Source organism: Callorhinus ursinus, unplaced genomic scaffold (genome assembly GCF_003265705.2).
Source record: "Callorhinus ursinus isolate GAN/ISIS: 27379988/994484 unplaced genomic scaffold, GSC_fseal_2.0 scaffold2, whole genome shotgun sequence".
In the NCBI taxonomy this organism is placed as follows: domain Eukaryota; kingdom Metazoa; phylum Chordata; class Mammalia; order Carnivora; family Otariidae; genus Callorhinus; species Callorhinus ursinus.
Window position 1 is genome coordinate 64438660 of NW_027397064.1, and position 21988 is coordinate 64460647.

Here is a 21988-nt window from a genome sequence, read left to right on the forward strand (position 1 = left end):
ATAAACAAAGTCTTTGGATAAAAAAAGAAAAGAAAAAAATAGTTTTGACTTCTCTGTCACTGCTGATGGTCAGACTTTGTTTGGAGAACCAGTGGTCAATGATGATGATGCTGATTACCAGAACAGTGGTTAGATTAGGCAAAACTTCTTTTCCTATTCTAAGATTTTATGAGACAGGCATATATGACTGTATTTCTTTATTTGAAGAGCTAGTAAGATGTAATAAAAGGAGTGGCAGGGGGAATGATGGGTCCTTAAGTAATTTCACTGACAAGTATTGCTGACATTACTCTTTTTACCAAAGTATACTATAATATGTTTTGGCTCAGAGGTCTCAGACCAGACTTTGATAGACTTATAAAATTGATTTATTGAAAATTAGATTGGATAATGATGCTCCCAGGTTAAAACCTGTAGTGCAGCACTAAAATGTTTATATTTTTAAAGTTACTAGATGAATCCCCAAAGGAACATTGTAAAATGTTTTTACTGTGCACTGAGAAAGAAAAGATGTCTATGCATTGAAGAAGAAACCATTTTTTTCACCAAAAATAAATATTCATTTGTTAATATACTAGCAAAGAAATTACCAGAAGAAACATTAAATGACATCTTGGCTGATTTTCTTAATCCCTCTCACTCACTTGCTTTCCTAACTCTCATGCATTTTTTTTCTTGGTAGGCAATTCTTATGCAAGAAGCTAAACGTAATTAAATGTGCAGGATGAAAAGATGGCACAGGCACTGCTGGTACCCCCGGGGCCTGAAAGCTTCCGCCTTTTTACTAGAGAATCTCTTGCTGCTATCGAAAAACGTGCTGCAGAAGAGAAAGCCAAAAAGCCCAAGAGAGAACAAGACAATGATGACGAGAACAAACCAAAGCCAAATAGTGACTTGGAAGCTGGGAAGAACCTTCCATTTATTTATGGAGACATTCCTCCAGAGATGGTGTCAGAGCCCTTGGAGGACCTGGACCCATACTATATCAATAAGAAAGTGAGTGTTGATTTTATACTTTCAAAAGTTAAGTTATATTTCCAAATTTAAGTCCTTAATTAAACACTAATATACTTTTCTCTGGCTCATATACATACTGCATCGTAAGTTTTCTACGGTTAAAGATTTTATACTTTTTATTTCCACTTTTAAACACAGTATAATAAACAGAAACATTTATAAGAAATGATGTCAAGATTTGGCTACAGTGAAGAGATATGAGAGATAAACAATTTCTTCAATTTCACAGTAACTGAGAGAGTCAAAATTAAAATTGACACCTACAAAGTAAAATATCTATTATTACTGACATGTTTAAGCACATGGTAGACAACAGAAGAACATGCAAAAGAAGATTTATGGGCATATGTACTTCTTATTTTTTAGTTCTTAACTGGCTTGAGGTTTCCTCACAATAGATTTGTACTCTAGAGGGTAATAATCTTACTTAACATCCTCCTATAGGAAGATAATACATTGACAAGCACAGTCACACCTACTTATTGTTAAAACATCACTCTGCAAAAAAACCCTCAAGAACAAAAGACAAAAAAACCCTCTTTTCTCTATCTACATATGATTTGAATCAAGTTATGACTATGCCTTCCTAATGCTATAATAACCACAGAATTCTGTCAGAATTAACTAGTTTTTTGAAGTTAAACCGGCTGTGCAGAGTTTTATAGTAAATATTTTTTTAAATGGATGATAGATTCTGAATCATCTAATTGGGTATTTTCGCATTTTATGACCACAATTTATATTTCACATTCATAAGCATAAAAACAGGTCTATGTAGAAACTAAAGATAAATAAATCTCACCATGAATTGATGGTATGTAGTTTAAAGAAGATATTGAATACCTTTATTAATCAGAGCCAGTTCTTTTAAAAAGAATGGTTAAGGAAATTGCATTCTCTAAGCAGCGCGCAATTTAATCTTACAAGATCAGTGAGGGGTAAAGAACCTAATAGTTAACCATCCAGAGGTGGAACCAGCCCTACTGCCCTAAAGGAGGGCTTCTCAAACTTGCATGTGTATACACAGCACCTACGGATCTTGTTAAGATCCAGATTCAGATTCCAGAGGTCTGGGTGGGGCTAGAGATCCTGCATCTCTAACAAGTCCTCGAGCGAGACTCCTGCTGCTATAATACACGGGCCACACTTGGAATAGCAAGTTTTAAAATGCTTTCTAGAAGGCATAATACCAATTTAAATAGTTAAACAGGCCCTTTCTTTTCCCTCTGAAACTAGTGTCATGAAGGTGGCACTTAATATAGATTCACATATTTTTAAAAGTAATTTATTCCAGTACTCCACTATAGAAGTGATAAGGAAAAATTCAAAATTTAGTTACTGTATTATTACACATGATGATGACAGTGAGACATCCCCCAAGAAACTAGAATAAAATTCTCCTTAAAATTACTGATTCAAAGTATGTATTTGCAAAGATGTCTTTAAGAGACAGGGGTATGCTTACTCTGACATGCTTAGAAGTATTAGCTACTTAAAGAAAGGAAATATCCTTAAGAAAGGAAATTGGTAAGATTAAGGGGTGAGGAGAATAACAGAAACAAACACCAGCATTTTCCAAGGGAAACAGATCTTTAGTAGTAGCACTGAAAGCATTTTCCTCCGCAAATCAAAGCCATTTCATTGGAGAGGGGCTACACTGGGCTACCTAACAGAGGTGTCATTAAACATTGTGCAGCATTTGATTAGGTCAGCTCGTTTGGACTCCACCCTCAGCAAAGAACCTTATTATAATTTGTCCCCCCACAAGATCTGCTTGAAAGGAAAGAATATGCTGGTTTTGCCACTGCAATTATTTCAGTCCATGTGACAGTAATACATCTCGTTGTAAATAAGTAGACTGGCATTCTGATTTTGTATGTCAGGCTTTCAGGCTTGGTTAATGTGCATCTGCTGCTAAGAAACAGACTTCTTCTATGTGTGCTAACAAAGTCAGTTTTTATCACCTCCCTGTCTGAGAACCAGACTTGGACTTTGATTTATTCCTTGTGGCCATGGTCCATCTTGGGAGACATCTAGACTATTTACTTTTTACTGTTGGCGCATTGCTTTTCTTTGTGAAGTATCTATAAACATGAAGACTGAGGTGCTACTGAAGAAAAAGGTAGTTTGTGATTGTTAGGATTGAAGGAGCTAAGCTAAGAAGCTACTGGAAAAGTTCTGCAATTTAAAAACATGGTATGAAGTTTATGTTAATTATATGAATAATGCAGGTGAAAGGCGCTTCAAAACTGTAAAGCATTATGTAACAGTATGCTGCCATTAATTATGATACATTTTACATACCTAATTTAATCAGATAATCAGATGAGCCACATCACAATGTATTTCAATAGTGTTTAAATTGACCAGGTAATAGCTGAAGAATAGTGACAGTGATAATCATAATAGCTAACGTTTGTTGTGCTCCTACTTTGTCGGGCACTGTTTCAGTGCTTTAAGTGGCATAATTCATTTAATATTCCAAGAACCAGTCAAGCAGGTACTATGTTAGCCTCATTTTACACATGGGGATGTCAAACCCAGAGAGGTTAGGTAACTTGCCCAAGTCACACTCCATAAGTGGTAAATTCAGGGATTGAACCCAGGCAGTCAGAGCTCTTATTTACTAAGCAAAACTATATTTGGCATTAATAAAATAAAACATTAAAAAATTGGTTGTATACTTTTTTGAATTCTCTGCTTGATATGGTCCTATTCAGAGATGTGAATCTTACTCTTGCCTTGAGTAGTAAAAATTTTAGTGAACCTATAAGATGTATATTTATCTGGGAATAAGCAAGCAGCATTCCAGAGTGAACCACAACCAGTTTGCCATACTTTTTAGCTATAACTTTCATCACCTTAGTATCAATATGTAGTAATTTTTTTAAGTCACATCATTATTTATCATTACTTGGAGACCAGATTTTGGAGTTGACACTATTTATCCCTCCTCCAATTATCTGTCACTCTCTCCAATAATTTTCAGTTTAGGTACATCTCTCAATAACCTCAGAGTCCCAAATTTCAAGTGTCTTCCTTCTAATTCTTTCACTGTACAGAATATTAGTATTTTATTCCTCATTTCTCAGAACTCAAGGTTTTGTGTTTGGTGGTGTTCCCCAGAAAAAAACTGAAATTGTGTTCTTAAGGCCTGCTGTGTTCCAGAACCTGCAAATTCAATGAATATGCCCTTGGCATGTCATTTTTAATCCCATTAGTTCCAAGAAGGCTAATCTTTCGGGAGAGCAGAGGATTCCATGTTTAAAGGGACAGTTCATTCCTGTCACGCTGTTATTGGAGATTTTTCAAAATAAATTCCTCTCCTAATGTTACAAGTGGTAACTGCTTTTTCAGGGAAATTGCCTTACAAAAGCATGAGTAAATGCACTTTAAATTATTGTGAACTTTACGTCATTGAATGCCTAAATGGATCTAGACTGTTTGTAATATTAAATGATCTAATCCTGTGAATTCAAGAAAATCCTTTAATGCATTTGTGCTTCAAGGGCAGTTTTCCCAATATCCACTGCCCCTTATGGATGATCTATCTCAATGCTAGTAAAAATGTTTACTTGCCCTCCTTATAGAATTGTTCAAATTTATAGATTGCAGTTCATGGAAAACGGTTGGCTAGGTAATGCTTGGCTCCATGGTCTTGAATACGAAAGGGCCATGTACGGAGAAATTGTTTTCTCTGTCCTTTATACTCAAAATATAAATATTTCTGTCTACCTATTCAAACATTACCATGTTGTCAGTGAACATGATTATATGGGATACAGCCCTTAGTTTAAGAGTAAAAACATATTATTAAGCAAATGATATATTGATGTCTTAAAGGTAAATGGCATTTTAAAGGTAAGCCTGCACTTAATTAAAACAAGTATTTATTTACAAACCACACTGTTAAATACTGTGAAAAAAAATGAAGAAAAAGTAGATTACAGGCTTTTATGCTCAATAATTTATAACAACTTCTAACCTAGTCTTCAGTGGAATGAACCCTACATGTAAATTGCTACTTGACTGTAATTACAAGCAACATGCCAATGTGTGCAAATTAATACACTAAGACTTACTGGTAAAGGGAAACAATTAGGGAGTGAGCAGAAGGCAGTGATTTATCTGGAAAGACATGATGGAGGAGGTGATTTTGATAGCTGAGGACATTTTCTGAGAGTAGGGCTTTTCAACCCTGGCTGCATATTAGAATTACCTAAGGAAATTTTTAAAATAATACCCATGTCTGTGCCCATCCTCCAGAAATTCTGATTCAATTGGTTTTGAGTAGGACCCAAATATTGGCAATTTTAAAATCACCTCAAGAGATTCTAATATGCAGAGAGGACTAATAACCTTTGATATAATAGTTGGTGGGACTTCATTGTCAGGCCCGGTATAGAACTGAAATGGGGGGAGTTTATATTAGATGACCTCTCAGTTACCTCCTTCCTCTAGGATTTTATGACACATTTTCAGAATCAGAGGGGGAAGCTAACAGGTTATGAGTGGAATTGACAAGTGGACTGAATTGGTTGGACCAGAGATGCCTTAGTGAGCAAAACTAAAAGATGATCCTAGAGAGATGTGGTGGGTAATTACTGGGTAGCATGGCTTAAATGCTAAATTGATTATAGGTTTCAATTCATAGAATTTTAGCCACAAAATGCCCTTTGAAATGATGTATTTAATCCTAATTCTCAATGCAGCTGTCCCTTCTCAGTATTACCAGCAGATATATAGAATCAGCAAAACCAGGTTATTCAGCTTGTTTGAACATTTTAAAGTAGGACAACTACCATAGGGAGAATAGGCTTCATAAACTTTAGGGTTCAAAGACTTGAAATAATTAAAATAAAAAAAGATTATTTTAGTAGCAATATGTACAGAATAATCTGAAAAAGTTTCCAAAGCTGGAGACAGATGGTAAGCTTTAAATAAAATTGGAGTCTGTAAAGTTACAATTTGATAAAAAATTTTGTGTAGGATCATCAGTTTGTATCAGAAAGTTGGAACTCTAGAGACAAATTAGATAATAGTAAATCAAATGTTTATTTGTAGCTATATGTTAATTTAGGGGAGAAACATCTAACATGTTTATAGTTACAATATACCACTTGTTTAAACAAACAAGTTTGAATAAACAAATCAGGTGAAAAGTTCTTCATGTGTTTCAGCTCTTCAAGTAAGCCACATGTCTGATCTAGTAATTTTTTTTTCATATTTTCTTTTTCAGACTTTTATAGTATTGAATAAAGGGAAGGCAATTTTCCGATTCAGTGCCACCTCTGCCTTGTATATTTTAACTCCACTAAATCCTGTTAGGAAAATTGCTATTAAGATTTTGGTACATTCATATCCTTTTCATGTGACTGAATGCTTGTACTTGATTTTATAGAAAATGTCATTCTTCTATATATATTTTTGTATATTTATATTTTACATATACTGTTTTATATATTATATATAATTTCTTTGAGATTAATGGTGACATTATTTAATCTGTTCTCATTGATTCTTCTGCCATTCATAAAAAGATTAGCATAGAATAACTATTATGATTCTAAAAGTAAAAATGAACTATGTTAGTGAACATGTAAATGAAACATACCATGTAGAAGGAACAACAACAAATCTACTTCACACTTTTATTATCCTCTAGACCATACATAACTATTGCTAAAGAAATGAAGCCTATTGTGGTTAGTATTATTATCTATGTTACCAAATGTTCACACTTTTATGCCTTAATTGGTTCTATATCTTCAGCACATGGGTCTGTTTTTCCTTCCTTCCTTTACTATTTTTTAAACTATATATGTGCCTATATATCTGATAATATATATTCAAAAATCACTGAACTTAAGACTAACAACGATAGTCAAAAACCATACAAAGACAGAATGGGTATGGATTTCAAGAAAATTCTCCAACAAGTAATGATAAAATAGAAAGGTATTCAGAGGCTGTGTTTAACAATGGGCATTTTTTTTGTTTTTATTTAATTAAATTCCTATTAATTTAACATAAAGTGTAATATTAGTATCAAGTGTACAATTTAGTAATTCAACACTTCCATACAACACCCAGTGCTCATCACAAATGCACTCCTTAATCCATCTCCCACCCACCTCCCCTCTGGTAACCATCAGTTTGTTCTCTGTAGGTAAGAGTGTATTTCTTGGTTTGCCTCTATTTCCTCCGATGATCATTTGTTTTGTTTCTTAAATTCCACACATGAGTGAAATCATATGGTATTTGTCCTTCTCTGACTTATTTCACTTAGCATTATATCCTCTAGCTCCATCCATGTTGTTGCAAATGGCAAGATTTCAATCTTATTTATGGCTAATATTCGTGTGTGTGTGTGTGTGTGTGTGTGTGTGTGTGTGTACACACCACATCTTCTTTATTCATTCATCAGTTGATGGACATTTGGGCTCTTTCCATAATTTGACTGTTGTAGATAATGCTGTTATAAACATTGGGGTGCATGTATCCCTTTGAATTAGTATTTTTGTATTCTTTGGATAAATACCTAGTAGTACAATTGCTGAATTGTAGGGTAGTCCTATTTTTAACCTTTTGAGACGCCTCCATATTGTCTTTCAGAGCAGCTGTACCAGTTTGCATTCCCACCAACAGTGTAAAAGGGTTCCCCTTTCTCCACATCCTTGCCGACACCATTTGTTTCTTGTGATATGTTATCATTTTTTTCTTTTTCAAATTTTTATTTAAATTCTAGTTAGTTAACATATAGTGTAATACTGGTTTCAGGAGTAGAATTTAGGGATTCATCACTTACATATAACACCCAGTGCTCAACACAAGTGCCCTCCTTAATACCCATCACCCATCTAGCCCATTCTCCACCCACCTCCCTTCCATCAGTCCTATAGTTAGGAGTCTCTTATGGTTTCCTTCCCTCTTTTTTCCCCCTTCCCCTATGTTCATCTGTCTTGTTTCTTAAGTTCCACAAATGAGTGAAATCATATGGTATTTGTCTTTCTCTGAATTATTTCGATTAGCATAATACACCCTAGCTCCATCCACACCATTGCAAATGGCAAGATTTCTTTCTTTTGATGGCTGAGTAATATTCCAGTGTGTGTGTGTGTGTGTGTGTGTGTGTGTGTGTGTGTGTGTGTACCTACCAATCTTCTTTATCCATTCATCGGTTGATGGACATTTGGGCTCTTTCAATAATTTGGTTATTGTTGATAATGCTGCTATAAACATCAGGGTGCATGTGCCCCTTTGAATCAGTATTTTTTTATCCTTTGGGTAAATACCTAGTAGTGCAACTGCTGGGTCCTAGGGCAGTTCTAGTTGTAACTTTTTGAGGAACCTCCATACTGTCTTCCAGAGTGGCTGCCCCAGTTTGCATTCTCATCAAGAGTGTAAGAGGGTTCCCCTTTCTCCACATCCTCAACAACAACTGTTTTTTCCTGTGTTGTTAATTTTAGCCATTCTGACAGGTGTGAGGTGATATCTCATTGTAGTTTTGATTTGTTTTTCCTTGATGATGAGTGATGTCAAACACCTTTTCATGTGTCTGTTGGCCATCTGTATGTCATCTTTGGAAAAATGTCTATTCATATCTTCTGTCCATTTTTAATTGGATTATTTGTTTTTTTAGGTATTGAGTTTTGTAAGTTCTTTATACACTTTTTTCTTTTTTTTGTTGTTGTTTTTGTTTTTTATTATGTTATGTTAATCACCATACATTACATCATTAGTTTTTGATGTAGTGTTCCATGATTCATTGTTTGCATATAACACCCAGTGCTCCATTCAGTGCATGCCCTCTTTAATACCCATCACCAGGCTAACCCATCCCCCACCCCCCTCCCCTCTAGAACCTTCAGTTTGTTTCTCAGAGTGCATAGTCTCTCATGGTTGTCTCCCCCTCCGATTTCCCCCTCTTCATTTTTCCTTTCCTATTATCTTCTTTTTTTAACATATAATGTATTATTTGTTTCTGTGACCTGTACCTCTTTATACATTTTAGATACAAATCCTTTATCAGATATGTCATTTGCAAATAATCTCCCATTCTGTAGTTTGCCTTTTAGTTTTGTTGATTGTCTCCTTTGCTGTGCAAAAGCTTTTTATTCTGATAAAGACCCAATAGTTTATTATTGCTTTTGTTTCCCTTGCCTCAGGAGACATTATCTAGTAAGAAGTTGCTATGGCTGATGTCAAGGAGATTACTGCCTGTGTTCTCCTCTAGATTTTAATGGTTTCCTGTCTCACATTTAGGTCTTTAATCAAGAATGGGAATTTTATATAGATAGATTAAAAAAGCCTTATAAAAACTAAAAGAGAGAAAAAAGACTGGTTAACCTAGAGATACAGCAAATAGGACTGAACTTTTTGAGGTTCATTTGAATTCTTTTCATTCTGTGGTTTGATATAAGCAAACATTTACATTTTTAAATAAAAATTCACCCTTAAATAATCATAATCTTCCTTAGAGTGAAGTCTGATTGAGATCCTAAGAGAACTTAATTACAGCTAATTCTCAGGAAGTTTACAAAATAGCATTTATCTGTTAGGTATGGTGTGGACTAGGTACAGAAGGATATCTAGATGGCCCACTAAGTTCCCCCACAGTCTAAAGTAAAAATAAAAAGTTAGAAAACAATATTAACTTATCAGCAAAAAATTCTCTCTCCCTTTACTCTTCTTTTATCAACACTAAAAGAATGAGTCACATCACAATAAGACTATTAAGAGTACCTAATTACAGTAGAATTCTCATTCAATGTAATCCTTGAATATACTGGGGTATACATTCTCAGGGTTTTTATATTGTATTCATTAACATTTTGTCAGCCAGTGCTGATTTTAAATCATATCTGAAGTACAACTTCAGATATAATTACATTTAATTTTTTACAATTTACACTTATATTGTGAACTTACTAAAGAATGGTCATTTCCCCTTGCAGTGTTATTTCACATAACTGATTGGAATGCAAAATTCCCACTGCTTAAAATAGAGATCTCTTTCCATTAAATTCAGTTCTGTGAAATTTTACATTTCATGTAAAATGAAAAAGAGTAGACCAAGAACATATGATAGGCTTTGAAGTTTCTTATTACTTTCGCCATTGTTTTAAAACATATAAGACAAATTTCACGGGTAACTTTGATGATTTTTTTTTGGCATTGGATTGTTTGTAAATGGCCATGATAATACACTAGCATTTATTCCTTAACTATAATCTACTTTATTCAGCATGCTTATCATGTGCACTATTTTGACCAACTGCGTATTTATGACCTTGAGTAACCCTCCAGACTGGACGAAGAATGTAGAGTAAGTAGGAATGACTTCTTTGAATGAGAAATGCACACTCAAATTCTCTAGCAATCGCCTTATGGTTATGGTCTGACAAGTTTTATACTTTTTGGAGTCAGGCTAAAAACTTCTAAGAAAAAGTTCTTTCCATAACACGAAAGAAGATAAGGGAAGTTCTTTGGGGGAGTTTCTCTTCTATGAGGTAAGTATTCTTTCCAACAAATTCATGATAGTATCTGTTTAAGAAAGGTTATAAATAGTATATACACTAGCTGGTAAACTAAACCAATCATTTAGCTTGATTCAAGTTTTTAGTTTGATTTAGTATTTAGTTTGATAAAAGTTAAGATTCAATCATAGTCATGCATTTTAGATAAAAAAAAAAAATGACCATTTTGTGCACCTGGGTGGCTTAGTTGGTTAAGCACCTGGCTCTTGATTTCGTCTCAAGTCATGATCTCAGGGAGCCTATGCTCTGCGCTCAGCAGGAAGTCTGCTTGAGGATTCTCTCTCTCAAATAAATAAATAAATCTTAAAAAAAAAAAAACGATGGCCATTTGAGTAATGTGATGAATAAAATTATCTTATTCTAATATATTACTATTATTGTCATATTCTTATACAACAGATTTAGGTGTTTAGCACAATATTATTATATTAGGTATTTTGGTTATATGTTATATCATTATATTCAGGAAAACACATTTAGGTGTTTAAGTAACTTAGATATTTAGTTATATTTAGATATGTAGTTTATTTAGACACAGCATGTGTGCTCAAACACCACAGATGTGTTCCATAAAAGAAATAAAACCTCTCTACAAAATCATAGCTCAAAAAATAACAGGGCTTAAAGGGAAACATGATTAAGAGCAGATCACTCAAAACTTATGAAACTTTGTAATTAGAACACTAATAAAAACCATAACAATCCCAATAAAAAGATACTGGCCTAGTGAAAGCTCTACAGACATTTGTACCTAAAATCACAGCCAGAGACTCCTTTGGAGTCTCAGACTCCAGGCCTTGCTTGTCCTTTCTCACTTAAGATGAAGACCTGGGGACATTTCTATCATGTCATCAAAATAATACACTTATTTATTATTTTAATACAAAGGAAATGGTCTAAGCACAATAGTTCTTGGGCATGTTAATCTAGCTCCTGCTTCCACTAAAAAAGGCTCTTATATGTCAATTCTGTTCATTATCACTAAGGTCTTCCTTTAACACTAAGGATGTTTTATTTAAGTGTGAGGAGAAAGATGCCACTAATTGATTCAGAACATTAACGTTCTGGGGAAATATTTGCATTAAGTAACATAATTTCTGCATTATAACAACACTATTCCTTAAGTTATCAGTCACATATGAGGCTATTCATGACAAAGAAACATTATTTAGTGAAACAGAAGGTGTTTAGGTTATGTAGGCTATTTATGTATTGTATAATACAATGATAAGGTTTAGTGAAAAAAAGTTTCTAGCACGTTCTTTTTATTGTCATATTTTTTAAAAGTAATATCCAATAGGAGATAAGTTATGACAAATATTGCCACTTCTAATTCTGTTTTTATAGGCCTCTATGAGGATTTAATGCACTATCCTAAGCCATCATTTGTCAGTTTCACACATTAAATATTTTTTTTTTATAGTAGCTGGGAAATGTTCCTTAGAAATCATTTTAGTAGAGAATCTAGTTCTCTACTAAATGAGGCAAGCAATTTAACAGAATTCTTTTTTTTTTTAAAGATTTTATTTATTTATTTGACACACAGAGAGAGCGAGAGAGAGAGAGAGAGAGAGAGAGAAAGCACAAGCAGGGGGAGCGGCAGGCAGAGGGAGAAGCAGGCTTCCTGTATGAGCAGGGAGCCCGATGTGGGGCTCGATCCCAGGACCCTGGGATCATGGCCTGAGCTGAAGGCAGCGGTTTAACCAACTGAGCCACCCAGGTGCCCCTTTAACAGAATTCTTAATTATCATTTACGATTTGTGGATTAACAAATGGACATATAAAACCATTCTATATGTACTCTTCCTAGAAGAAATTACTGCAGCATTTAACCATATACAAATCTCATTTCTATAATATTATTAAAAGATAGGTAAAGAGGACGTTTGCATATTATTACTTGAATATGCAGGTCTCTCTCCTTTCTTAGAGATAGAGAGAGAGAGAGAGTTGGGGGGGGCAAAGAAGAGAGAATCTTAAGCAGGCTCCACATCCAGCACAGAGCCCAACGTGGGGCTTAATCACACGATACTGAGATCGTGGCCTGAGCCGAAATCAAGAGTTGGATGCTTAACCTACTGAGCCACCCAGGCCCCCCCAGCAGGTCTCTCTTTTTAAAGTCATTTTCAGAGATAACTACATCCATTATGAAAATGTTCTTACCCCTACAAAAGGTTTTTGACTTCATTCAGTGGGAAAACTTTGCACAGGTTTCCCAATCATTTATGAGGATCATTTATCACTTGACAGCAAAGTAGCAGGAAAATAAGCAAAATTAGTGGTTACAGCCAACAAGCCAAACCAAATAAACAAGAGTGCAAAGAAAAAAGAACTCAGTTCTGACATGAAAACAGGTCATTGACAGCATAAACAGTCCTGGTACAAAGAGGTGATATGCACAGAATAGGCTGAGGACCATATGGTATAGTGAGGGTCATGTTATGAAAGGCAGGCAGATCTATAGACATCATAATTACAGGGAAAAAAAACCTGAGTGACATGAACAGAATCAAAAGTATGATTAGGGGCCTAGTGGGGCAGAGCTAAGAAAGATCAAGTTCCTTTGATTCTCACTTACCTGTTCAATCTAGTTTGCTAATAAGCACTTATGAACACCTGTCCTGGGCAAAGCTCTGTCTCACATGTTAAGCTCCAGGACACTCTTCTTTGGATAGCTATCAACAAAAACAGGGATAGCAGTAGGGACTTTAATCTTAGATAACTCAGAATTGCCTAAGCTTAGACCATAGGGAATTAACCATTAATGTGATAAATAAAATGTACACTGAGCTGTCTCTTATGGCTTTTCATAAGGTAGCTATCTCTGAACAGAAATGTCATGGTGATTATGTGTAATGTGCAAAGGCCCACACTAAAACACAAGTAAATATAAGTTTGGCATTGTAAATTATATCTTTTCCTAAAGAGGTCAGCTACTTCATAATAAGTAAAGATAGTAATTATATTTATTTCTCAAAAAGTCAACTGAATTCTTTTAAAAAGGAGGAGAAATGTTCTTAGGAAAACTTCACTTGATCTTAGCCAAAAGGCCAAGAACTTGATGTGAAGATTGCTGCATAGATTTTCTTCTTATTTCTTTGTTCCCCCATATGAGAGAAATTTCTGCAGAGAACAATGCAGAAATAACTCTCCTAACTTTATTCACATATAAAATATGAGTAGGTGGGAAATATAATTAATTTTAATATGAGTAAATCAAATCTTTGTGGCCTGGGTGAAATAATCTGAAGGATAATCTTAAATTGCACTCTTTAAAAGAACACAATGTTGAAAAACAAGTACTGTTTCTCAACTATTTTTGGAAGAAACAGAAATAATATTGTCGACACTCAAAGGAGAGAGGGCTAGAAATGCACTATATATCAAACAGTAAATGGAAAAGCTTTTCACCATTTTGGAGGTTGAAATTTGAACGTAACCATGTTTAAATGATTTGGCTCAATTGTATAGAAATGGTAGCTGATGCAGGTAAGAATCAGAAATTTGGTTTTGCTATGAGTTTTGGTAATTGTGTGAATGCACACACATAAAATACTAATAAATTACAATTTTTCTTGTGTAGATATATACGAGATAAGCAGTTTTAAAACTCTATGCCTGACTCTTAAAGATAAAAAGGGGAAGCATATTTTCTAGATTAGACATGGGAAATATGTCTAAAAATAATTCTAATCATTAATAAATTTGAATGAAATATCTTATTATAAATAAATAAATCCAAGAAATTTCACCTCTAGAGCTATATTGTCTAATAAGGGAGACACTAGCCACATGTGAAATCTGAAATTTGGCTAGTCTTAGTTGTTGAAATAATAATATTTTTGATACATTGGTTTAAATAAAATATAATGTGACAAATTAACTTGTTTTTCATTTTTTATTTGGCTACTGAAAATTTGAAAACTACATATTTAGCTTGTATTATATATATATATTTTTTAAAGACTGTATTTTATTTATTTGACAGAGAGAGAGAAAACGCAAGAGAGGGAACACAGCAGGGGGAGTGGGAGAGGGAGAAGAAGACTTTCCGTGGAGCAGGGAGCCTGATGTGGGACTCAATCCCAGGACCCTGAGATCATGACCTGAGCCAAAGGCAGACGCTTAACGACTGAGCCACCCAGGCACCTGAGCCACCCAGGCACCCTAGCTGTTATATTTTAATCAAACAGTGTTGCTCCTAGAGGGTCAAGCTTGATCATTATCCATAAAACACATGCAACTATTATTCTAGAGTCTAAATAGTTAAACAAGATCAGATTCTTTGGGGAAGATACTATTTCTTCAGTTTAACCTTTTACTCAGGCTTATAAGATTAATTAGACAAGTCAAGTCTTTGTAAATGGAAATATGAAATAAGATTTTAGCAAATTAAAAAACCACAAAAGGATAAGATTTGCCATATTTGAAACCATGTATATTAACAGCTCAAATGAAAATGTTAATTTTTATTTGGATGCTTTTCCTAGGTACACATTCACTGGAATCTACACCTTTGAGTCACTTATAAAAATCTTGGCAAGAGGGTTTTGCTTAGAAGATTTTACATTCCTTCGTGATCCATGGAACTGGTTGGATTTCAGTGTCATTGTGATGGCGTGAGTATTTTTGAAAAGTTGTTAAGCTCAAAGGAATGAAAATAGTTGTAGCACAAACCAGGTGGTTGTGACATATTTTAAATGCAGAGTTTGCTTATTAGCCAAATTAACCATATGCCTCATATATTTTGAGAATACACATTAGAATACATATAGTAAGGTAAATCTATCTGGTAAGTGAGCACTAAACAATTACTCTCATGTCATTTAGTCTTCCATTTCATCAAAATGAAGTTATTCATTGAGCATAATACCTCCAACTGTACTTTGATTTCTTACAAACAAACTTGTTCATATTAGTGAAAATTACACTGAAATAAGACAACAAAATTTTATTCCTTAAAAGCAGTTTTCAACATATGGCATCCTTAGGTCTATAGCAATTCCATTTGTTAAACTCAAGGGGCTCTATACGCCAAACCCAACTTTCATTCTTTATTTAGTATAAACTTTGCCAAAACTATCAGTAACTCTGATTTAATTCTACAGGTATGTAACAGAATTTGTAAGCCTAGGCAATGTTTCAGGCCTTCGAACTTTCAGAGTCTTGAGAGCTCTGAAAACTATTTCTGTAATTCCAGGTAAGAAACTGGTGTAAGATGATAGGCTCCTTGTATCTCCAACTTTTCTTGTGTATTATTGTGTTGTGTGTGAACTCCCTATTACAGATACGTGACAGAGTTTGTCGACCTGGGCAATGTCTCAGCGCTGAGAACATTCAGAGTTCTCCGAGCACTGAAAACAATTTCAGTCATTCCAGGTGAGAGCTAGGTTAAACACGGGGGCTGAATTTAAATACACTGTAATAATAGTTAGGTTGAAATCACACTTAGGTCATTAGACTTGTTGTGTATTATTCTTGTTTGTCAACTTCAAGAATGTCAAATGATGTTTCAAAGCAGTTCGGTTCCTAAAAGTTTAGAAATTACATACTTATTTATAAAGTCAGCCTTTGAGTTTAACAGAGAATTGCATGAGTTGTCTATAAAAATACTAGTTTTGTGCACGTGTGTGCACTCTCTCTCTCATGCTTTCTCTCTCTTTTTGCATTTATGATGTAAAGTTTTCTCTTTTACAATCTGGAAAAAGCTTTACTACCATGCCTTTACTAACTTACTTGGGTTTCCCATTCACTGCAGATCTATTATGAAAATAGATCTCCTTTTATAAAGGAGAAAAGATTATTCTTGAACAGCATGGCATAGGATATTTAATATTTTAAAATTCTTTTCTCCTCTGAATTATTGTTACTTAGAGGCTGGTGTAAAGAATGGGTTGAAGGGAAATGCCTCATGAAACACAATCTGATGTGAAAAATAACTGCAAGTTCTTCTTTAGATGTTCATGACAACACATAAAACCACACACACAAAAAAGCTTCCTGCCTAGATATTTACACTTTCATTTTAAACCTCCAGAAAACATACTATTCATAAATAAAATCTGCTTTTCATCCATTTCCCAAACCATCTGGCTATCCATAAAGCTTTGTGTCTAAATAGCCAGGCAACCATTTATGGGAAAAGAGAATGTGTGTGACTAAGAAGACATTACAGATTATGACACTCTTCCTTGGATGACCTATTGCTGTCTCTCCTCAGGTTTAAAGACCATTGTAGGGGCCCTAATCCAGTCCGTGAAGAAGCTTTCTGATGTCATGATCTTGACTGTGTTCTGTCTGAGCGTGTTTGCTCTAATTGGTCTGCAGCTGTTCATGGGCAACCTGCGGAATAAATGCTTGCAATGGCCCCCAAGCGATTCTGCTTTTGAAACCAACACCACATCCTACTTTAATGGCACAATGGATTCAAATGGGATATTTGTTAATATAACAATGAGTACATTTAACTGGAAGGATTATATTGAAGATGACAGTAAGAAATATTGCTACATTGTTAACCTTAGTGTTGCTGAATTTTCAACTATAAATAGTTGAGGCTGTGGGCTTGAAACTATTTTTGTAAATATACCTCATTGTGTCCACTTTGGAAATAACTGAGACAGTCAAGCTCTCATTTATTCCCAAAGTCAGTAGGACAGATATGAAATGAAATAGTTTATTCTTTATATTAACAGGTCACTTTTATGTTTTGGATGGACAAAAGGACCCTCTACTCTGTGGAAATGGCTCAGATGCAGGGTAAGAAGCACAATTTAAAAAAATCTAGAACAGTTTGGGAAAAAGCAGATAGGAAAAAAATACAAGGGTATTCTTACATGTATATAATAGTGATGCTACCTACCTAGGAAGTACCTTCTTTGTTAGAGGACTGTATCAGTTCTAAACTCATGGTCATTAAAACCACCCCTCTGGGTGAAGACCTTTTCTCCAGAATTTCATAGTTTAGATGTACCTGATTATAACCCCCAAGTGTGAAGACCCATAGTCTGTCTTTTTTGTAAACCCATCAGAGCTGTTTAATAAATACAGGGAACATTTTGATTGATGTGGGTATGTGTTGATGTGATAAGTTTTGCTGTGGCTGGAAAAGATCCAGAATATAACATGATCTTCAGCAGTTGGGAAACTGCTTTGAGAGAGTTAGGTATTCTTGAAATAGCATGAAAACCCCATGTGCAAAAGAGCCAAGGGACAGATATATGTCAAAGGCTTGTCTAGGTCTATATGCCTAATAGTTCTTTTTGGTCACATTCTACAATAAGAGACACTTTAATATCTTAGTCATCCTGCTGGTCACTCATACTTAACATATTTTCCCAAGAGTATTTTAAATTGATTTTAGGTCAGGGTGTAGAGTAATTTTTTAGAAGCCAAGGATGGCAAGAGTCAGTGACTCTTAAACCACAGAATTTACACAGAAGTATTTTGAGTCATCCTAGAAAATGGGAAATTCATGTGGCCATAAAGATCTATTGTATTATTGAAAATGTATAACAGTTCTGGATATGGTGTTTGGGGTATTATTTTCCTGATATTTTTCCTAACTTTTGTTAGGAGAATGTAGTGAATAAGAGCATGAATTCTAGAGTTCATATATATCTGGATTCAAACTCTAACTCCACCATTTACAAACTCTGACTTTGGAAAAGTGTTCTAAGCTCTCTGTATCTGATTTTATTGATTTCTAAAATGTGGAGAGTAATATTGTCTCTTAGGGTTGTTTTGGTGATTAATTACTTAATACACATAAAGTCCTTGGTTTAGCACCTGGTCCATCATAAGTGTTTATTGCATTTTAGGTATTATTTTTATTATTATGATTAATGTAAAGGCCTAGATAAAATTTTGGATAAGGCTGGATGATGAATACTTTATCACTATTAAACCATAAGAATCACTTCTCTTTATTGAGTACTTAGTAAGGGTTAGGTGATTTACATGGTAAAATTGATAGCCACTCTTGTTAAATATCAAATAAAATTCTAAAGAAACTACCTAACTTCAAGACTTCCTATAAGAATACAGTAATGAAGACAGTATGGTATGGGGAAGGAATAGATAAATAGTATCAATGAAACAGAACAGACACCCCCCCAAAAAAAATAGACCTACACAAATGTAATCAACTAATTTTTGACAGAGGAAAATTCAATTCAATGGCGACAGGAAAGTTTTTCGAACAAATCGGGCTGAAGCAATTGGAAATCCATATGCAAAGAAATGAACCTAGATACAGATCTCACACCTTACACAAGAACTAATTCAAAATCGTGGCTGGGTGATAGACATTGGGGAGGGTATGTGCTATGGTGAGCGCTGTGAATTGTGTAAGACTGCTGAATCACAGACCTGTACCTCTGAAACAAATAATACATTAGATGTTAAAAAAGAAGAAGAAGAAGAAGAAGAAGAAGAAGAAGAAGAAGAAGAAGAAGATAGCAGGAAGGGAAGAATGAAGGGGGGGAAATCGGAGGGGGAGATGAACCATGAGAGACTATGGACTCTGAGAAACAAACTGAGGGTTCTAGGGGGAGGGGGTGGGGGATGGGTTAGCCTGGTGATGAGTATTAAAGAGGGCACGTTCTGCATGGAGCACTGGGTGCTATAGACAACAATGAATAGTGGAACACTACATCAAAAACTAATGATGTAATGTATGGTGATTAACATAATAAAAATAAATAAATAAATAAACACCAGAAAAGAAAAATCAACCACAGACCTAAATTTAAAATACAAAACCATAAAACTTCTTTAAGAAAGCAGAGAATAAAATTTACATGACTTCAGATTTAGTGATAAGTTTTAAACACCAATAACCCAATCCAGGAAAGAAAAAATCTTAATTAAAATTAAAAACTTCTGCTTTGCAGAGATACTATAAAGGGAATGAGAAAACAAGCCATAATTGGGAGAAAATGTTTGCAAAATATTTATCTGAAAAAAAGACTTGTATCCAAACTATACAAAGCACTCTTAAAACTCAACAAAAAGAAAACAAATAACTCAATTTAAAAATAGGCAAAAATCTGGACACCCTACAAAAGAATATATACAGATGGCTAATAAAGATATATAAAGATGCTAAACATCATTTGTCATTAGGGAATTGAAAATTAAAACAGCAATGAGTTACTACTATATACCTATTAGAATGGCTAAAATCCAAAAAAACTGGTAATACCAACTGCTGGTGAGGATGCAGAACAACAGGAATTCTCATTCATTGCTGGAGGCAATGCAAAATAGTGCAACAATTTTGTAAGACAATTTGGCAGTTTCTTACAAAATAAACACAGTCTAACCATATGATCCAGCAATTTCCCTACTAGATATTTAGCCAATTAACTTGAACATACATGTGAGTATTTATAACAGTTGTATTCATAATCACAAGAACTGGAAACAATCAAGATGTCCCACAACAGGTGAATGGATAACTGTGATGTATTTATCCCAGTGAATGGATATTATTCAGTAATAAAAAGAAAATGAGGGACGCTCAGTTGGTTAAGCATCTGCCTTCGGCTCAGGTCATGATCCCGGGATCCTGGGATCGAGTCCCACATCAGGCTCCCTGCTCGGCGGGGAGCCTGCTTCTCCCTCTGCCTACCGCTCCCCATGCTTGTGTGCTCTCTCTCTCTCTCTGACAAATAAATAAATAAAATCTTTTTTTAAAAAAGAAAGAAAATGAGCTATCAAGCACAAAAAGACATTGATGAACCTTAAATACATATTAATACATGAAAAGAAGCCCATCTGAAAAACCTATATTTGTCTGATTCGAATTACATGACATTCTGAAAAAGATAAACAATAGAAATGATAAAAAAAAATCAGTGTTTTTCAAGGGTTCAGGGTAGGGGGTTGACTGGGTGACACATGGGGGATTCTTTAGGGTGGAAAAACTTTGTATGATTCTGTAATGGTGAGCATTAAGCATTTGTCAAAACTCATAGAACTTAACAGTACAAAGAGTTAACAGTGTATGCAAATAAAAAAAAGCATTTGTATGGTTGGGGTATCCCCAGTTGAAAAACAGAATGTAACAAAGGGATACAAATATATTTATAATGTATAAAATAACCTCACTGAAGGAGTAGGAGAATAAGTGTTGATCTAAACAACTTTGGAAGTGGAGTGTGTAAGGCAAAGGCAAAAAAAAAAAACTGTACTCTAGTTGATAATGTTGTTTCCCATGCTAGTATGGATTAGCAATCCTGAAACAACTATCCATGTATACTAGTATTGAACAATTAAGCATATAGATAGTAGATGATAGAAGCCAGCCACTTTTGGAATGAGAAGTTATAGATACACAAAGGTAGGAGTCTAGAATGATATCATGAGGTGATGAAATAGGGTTGGAGACAGTATTACCTCCTGTTTAGCTTAATAGAGGTACAGATGTTTACATACACATAGACACATATGTGTTATTAGAAGCCAGATCTGGGTGCTATGTTTATTGCTAAGGCAGTGTCATTGCTTCTAGTTCCTCAGTTGACAAAGCAAGGAGATATATGTGTACACACACACACACACACACACACACACACACACACACACACTTGTCCTGGGTTCTAATACTGTTCTCCAATAAAAGAACAAGGACTTTTTGGAGAAATCGCCGATTCTAGAGTAGGAAATATAAAAGATAAGTCTGAAGCATCTTGTAGTGCCACAAAGTAAGGAAGTGCTAAAAAACAAACAAAAACAAAACACACAGAACCATAGGGTTACATCAAAGAGATACAGGAGTCAATGGAAAAGCTCCCAATGGCTAAAACTGGAACAATTTTAGCAACAAAATAAATAAAACAATTAAACTAGAATTCAAAGTATGAAATGAATATCATGAGTACCTACTCATATAAAGAAATAATTGAAAAGGAAATAAATAAATAAATGAGAGATAATAGACAAATCCCCCATGCAAAAGAATTCCAAATAATCTCTGTAAATGCTCTACTCTTAAGAAGGTGGATCCTAATGTGTGGGCTGCACATAGTGACTTTTATCCAAAGAATGCAGTATGGGGGGAAAAAAGAGTAAATGTAGAGTGGAGAAACCTGACAAACATTACCTCCAATTAGGTGACAAAAGTTAGTTATCAACAGTGATAAGTCATATTGATCATATGTACCCTTCATATGATGTGACAATAATGATATTTTACCTCCCTAAAAATCCATCCCCAATCTAATCATGAGAAAAATGTCAGACAAATTCCATTTGAAAGACATTCTTCAAAATACCTGAAAGTATTCCTAAAACTATCAAGATAATCAAAAACAAGGAAAGTCTGAGAAACTTTATCAGGAGGATCCTAAAATGACATGGTGACTAAATGTAATATAGTATCCTGAATGGGATCCTGAAACATAAAACGATATTAGGGTTTGCTGGAG

At 34.6% G+C, this 21988-nt stretch overlaps 1 protein-coding gene across 7 annotated transcripts in view; it reads left to right on the forward strand.

Moving 5' to 3' along the window:
* The window catches only part of LOC112808958 (sodium channel protein type 3 subunit alpha), a 109753-nt gene that overhangs the window by 26940 nt on the left and 60825 nt on the right, over window positions 1–21988 (forward strand). For 6 of the 7 annotated variants that reach the window (XM_073883112.1, XM_073883098.1, XM_073883119.1 and 3 more), the window contains 7 exons: window positions 683–996; window positions 6257–6374; window positions 10255–10345; window positions 15047–15175; window positions 15844–15935; window positions 16777–17049; window positions 17252–17315. In XM_073883112.1, the coding sequence (XP_073739213.1) occupies window positions 733–996; window positions 6257–6374; window positions 10255–10345; window positions 15047–15175; window positions 15844–15935; window positions 16777–17049; window positions 17252–17315 (1031 nt within the window). In that variant the 5' untranslated portion in view covers window positions 683–732. Of the gene's footprint in view, window positions 1–682; window positions 997–6256; window positions 6375–10254; window positions 10346–15046; window positions 15176–15664; window positions 15757–15843; window positions 15936–16776; window positions 17050–17251; window positions 17316–21988 lie in introns of all 7 variants that reach the window. The other variant, XM_073883141.1, reaches the window with a different exon arrangement.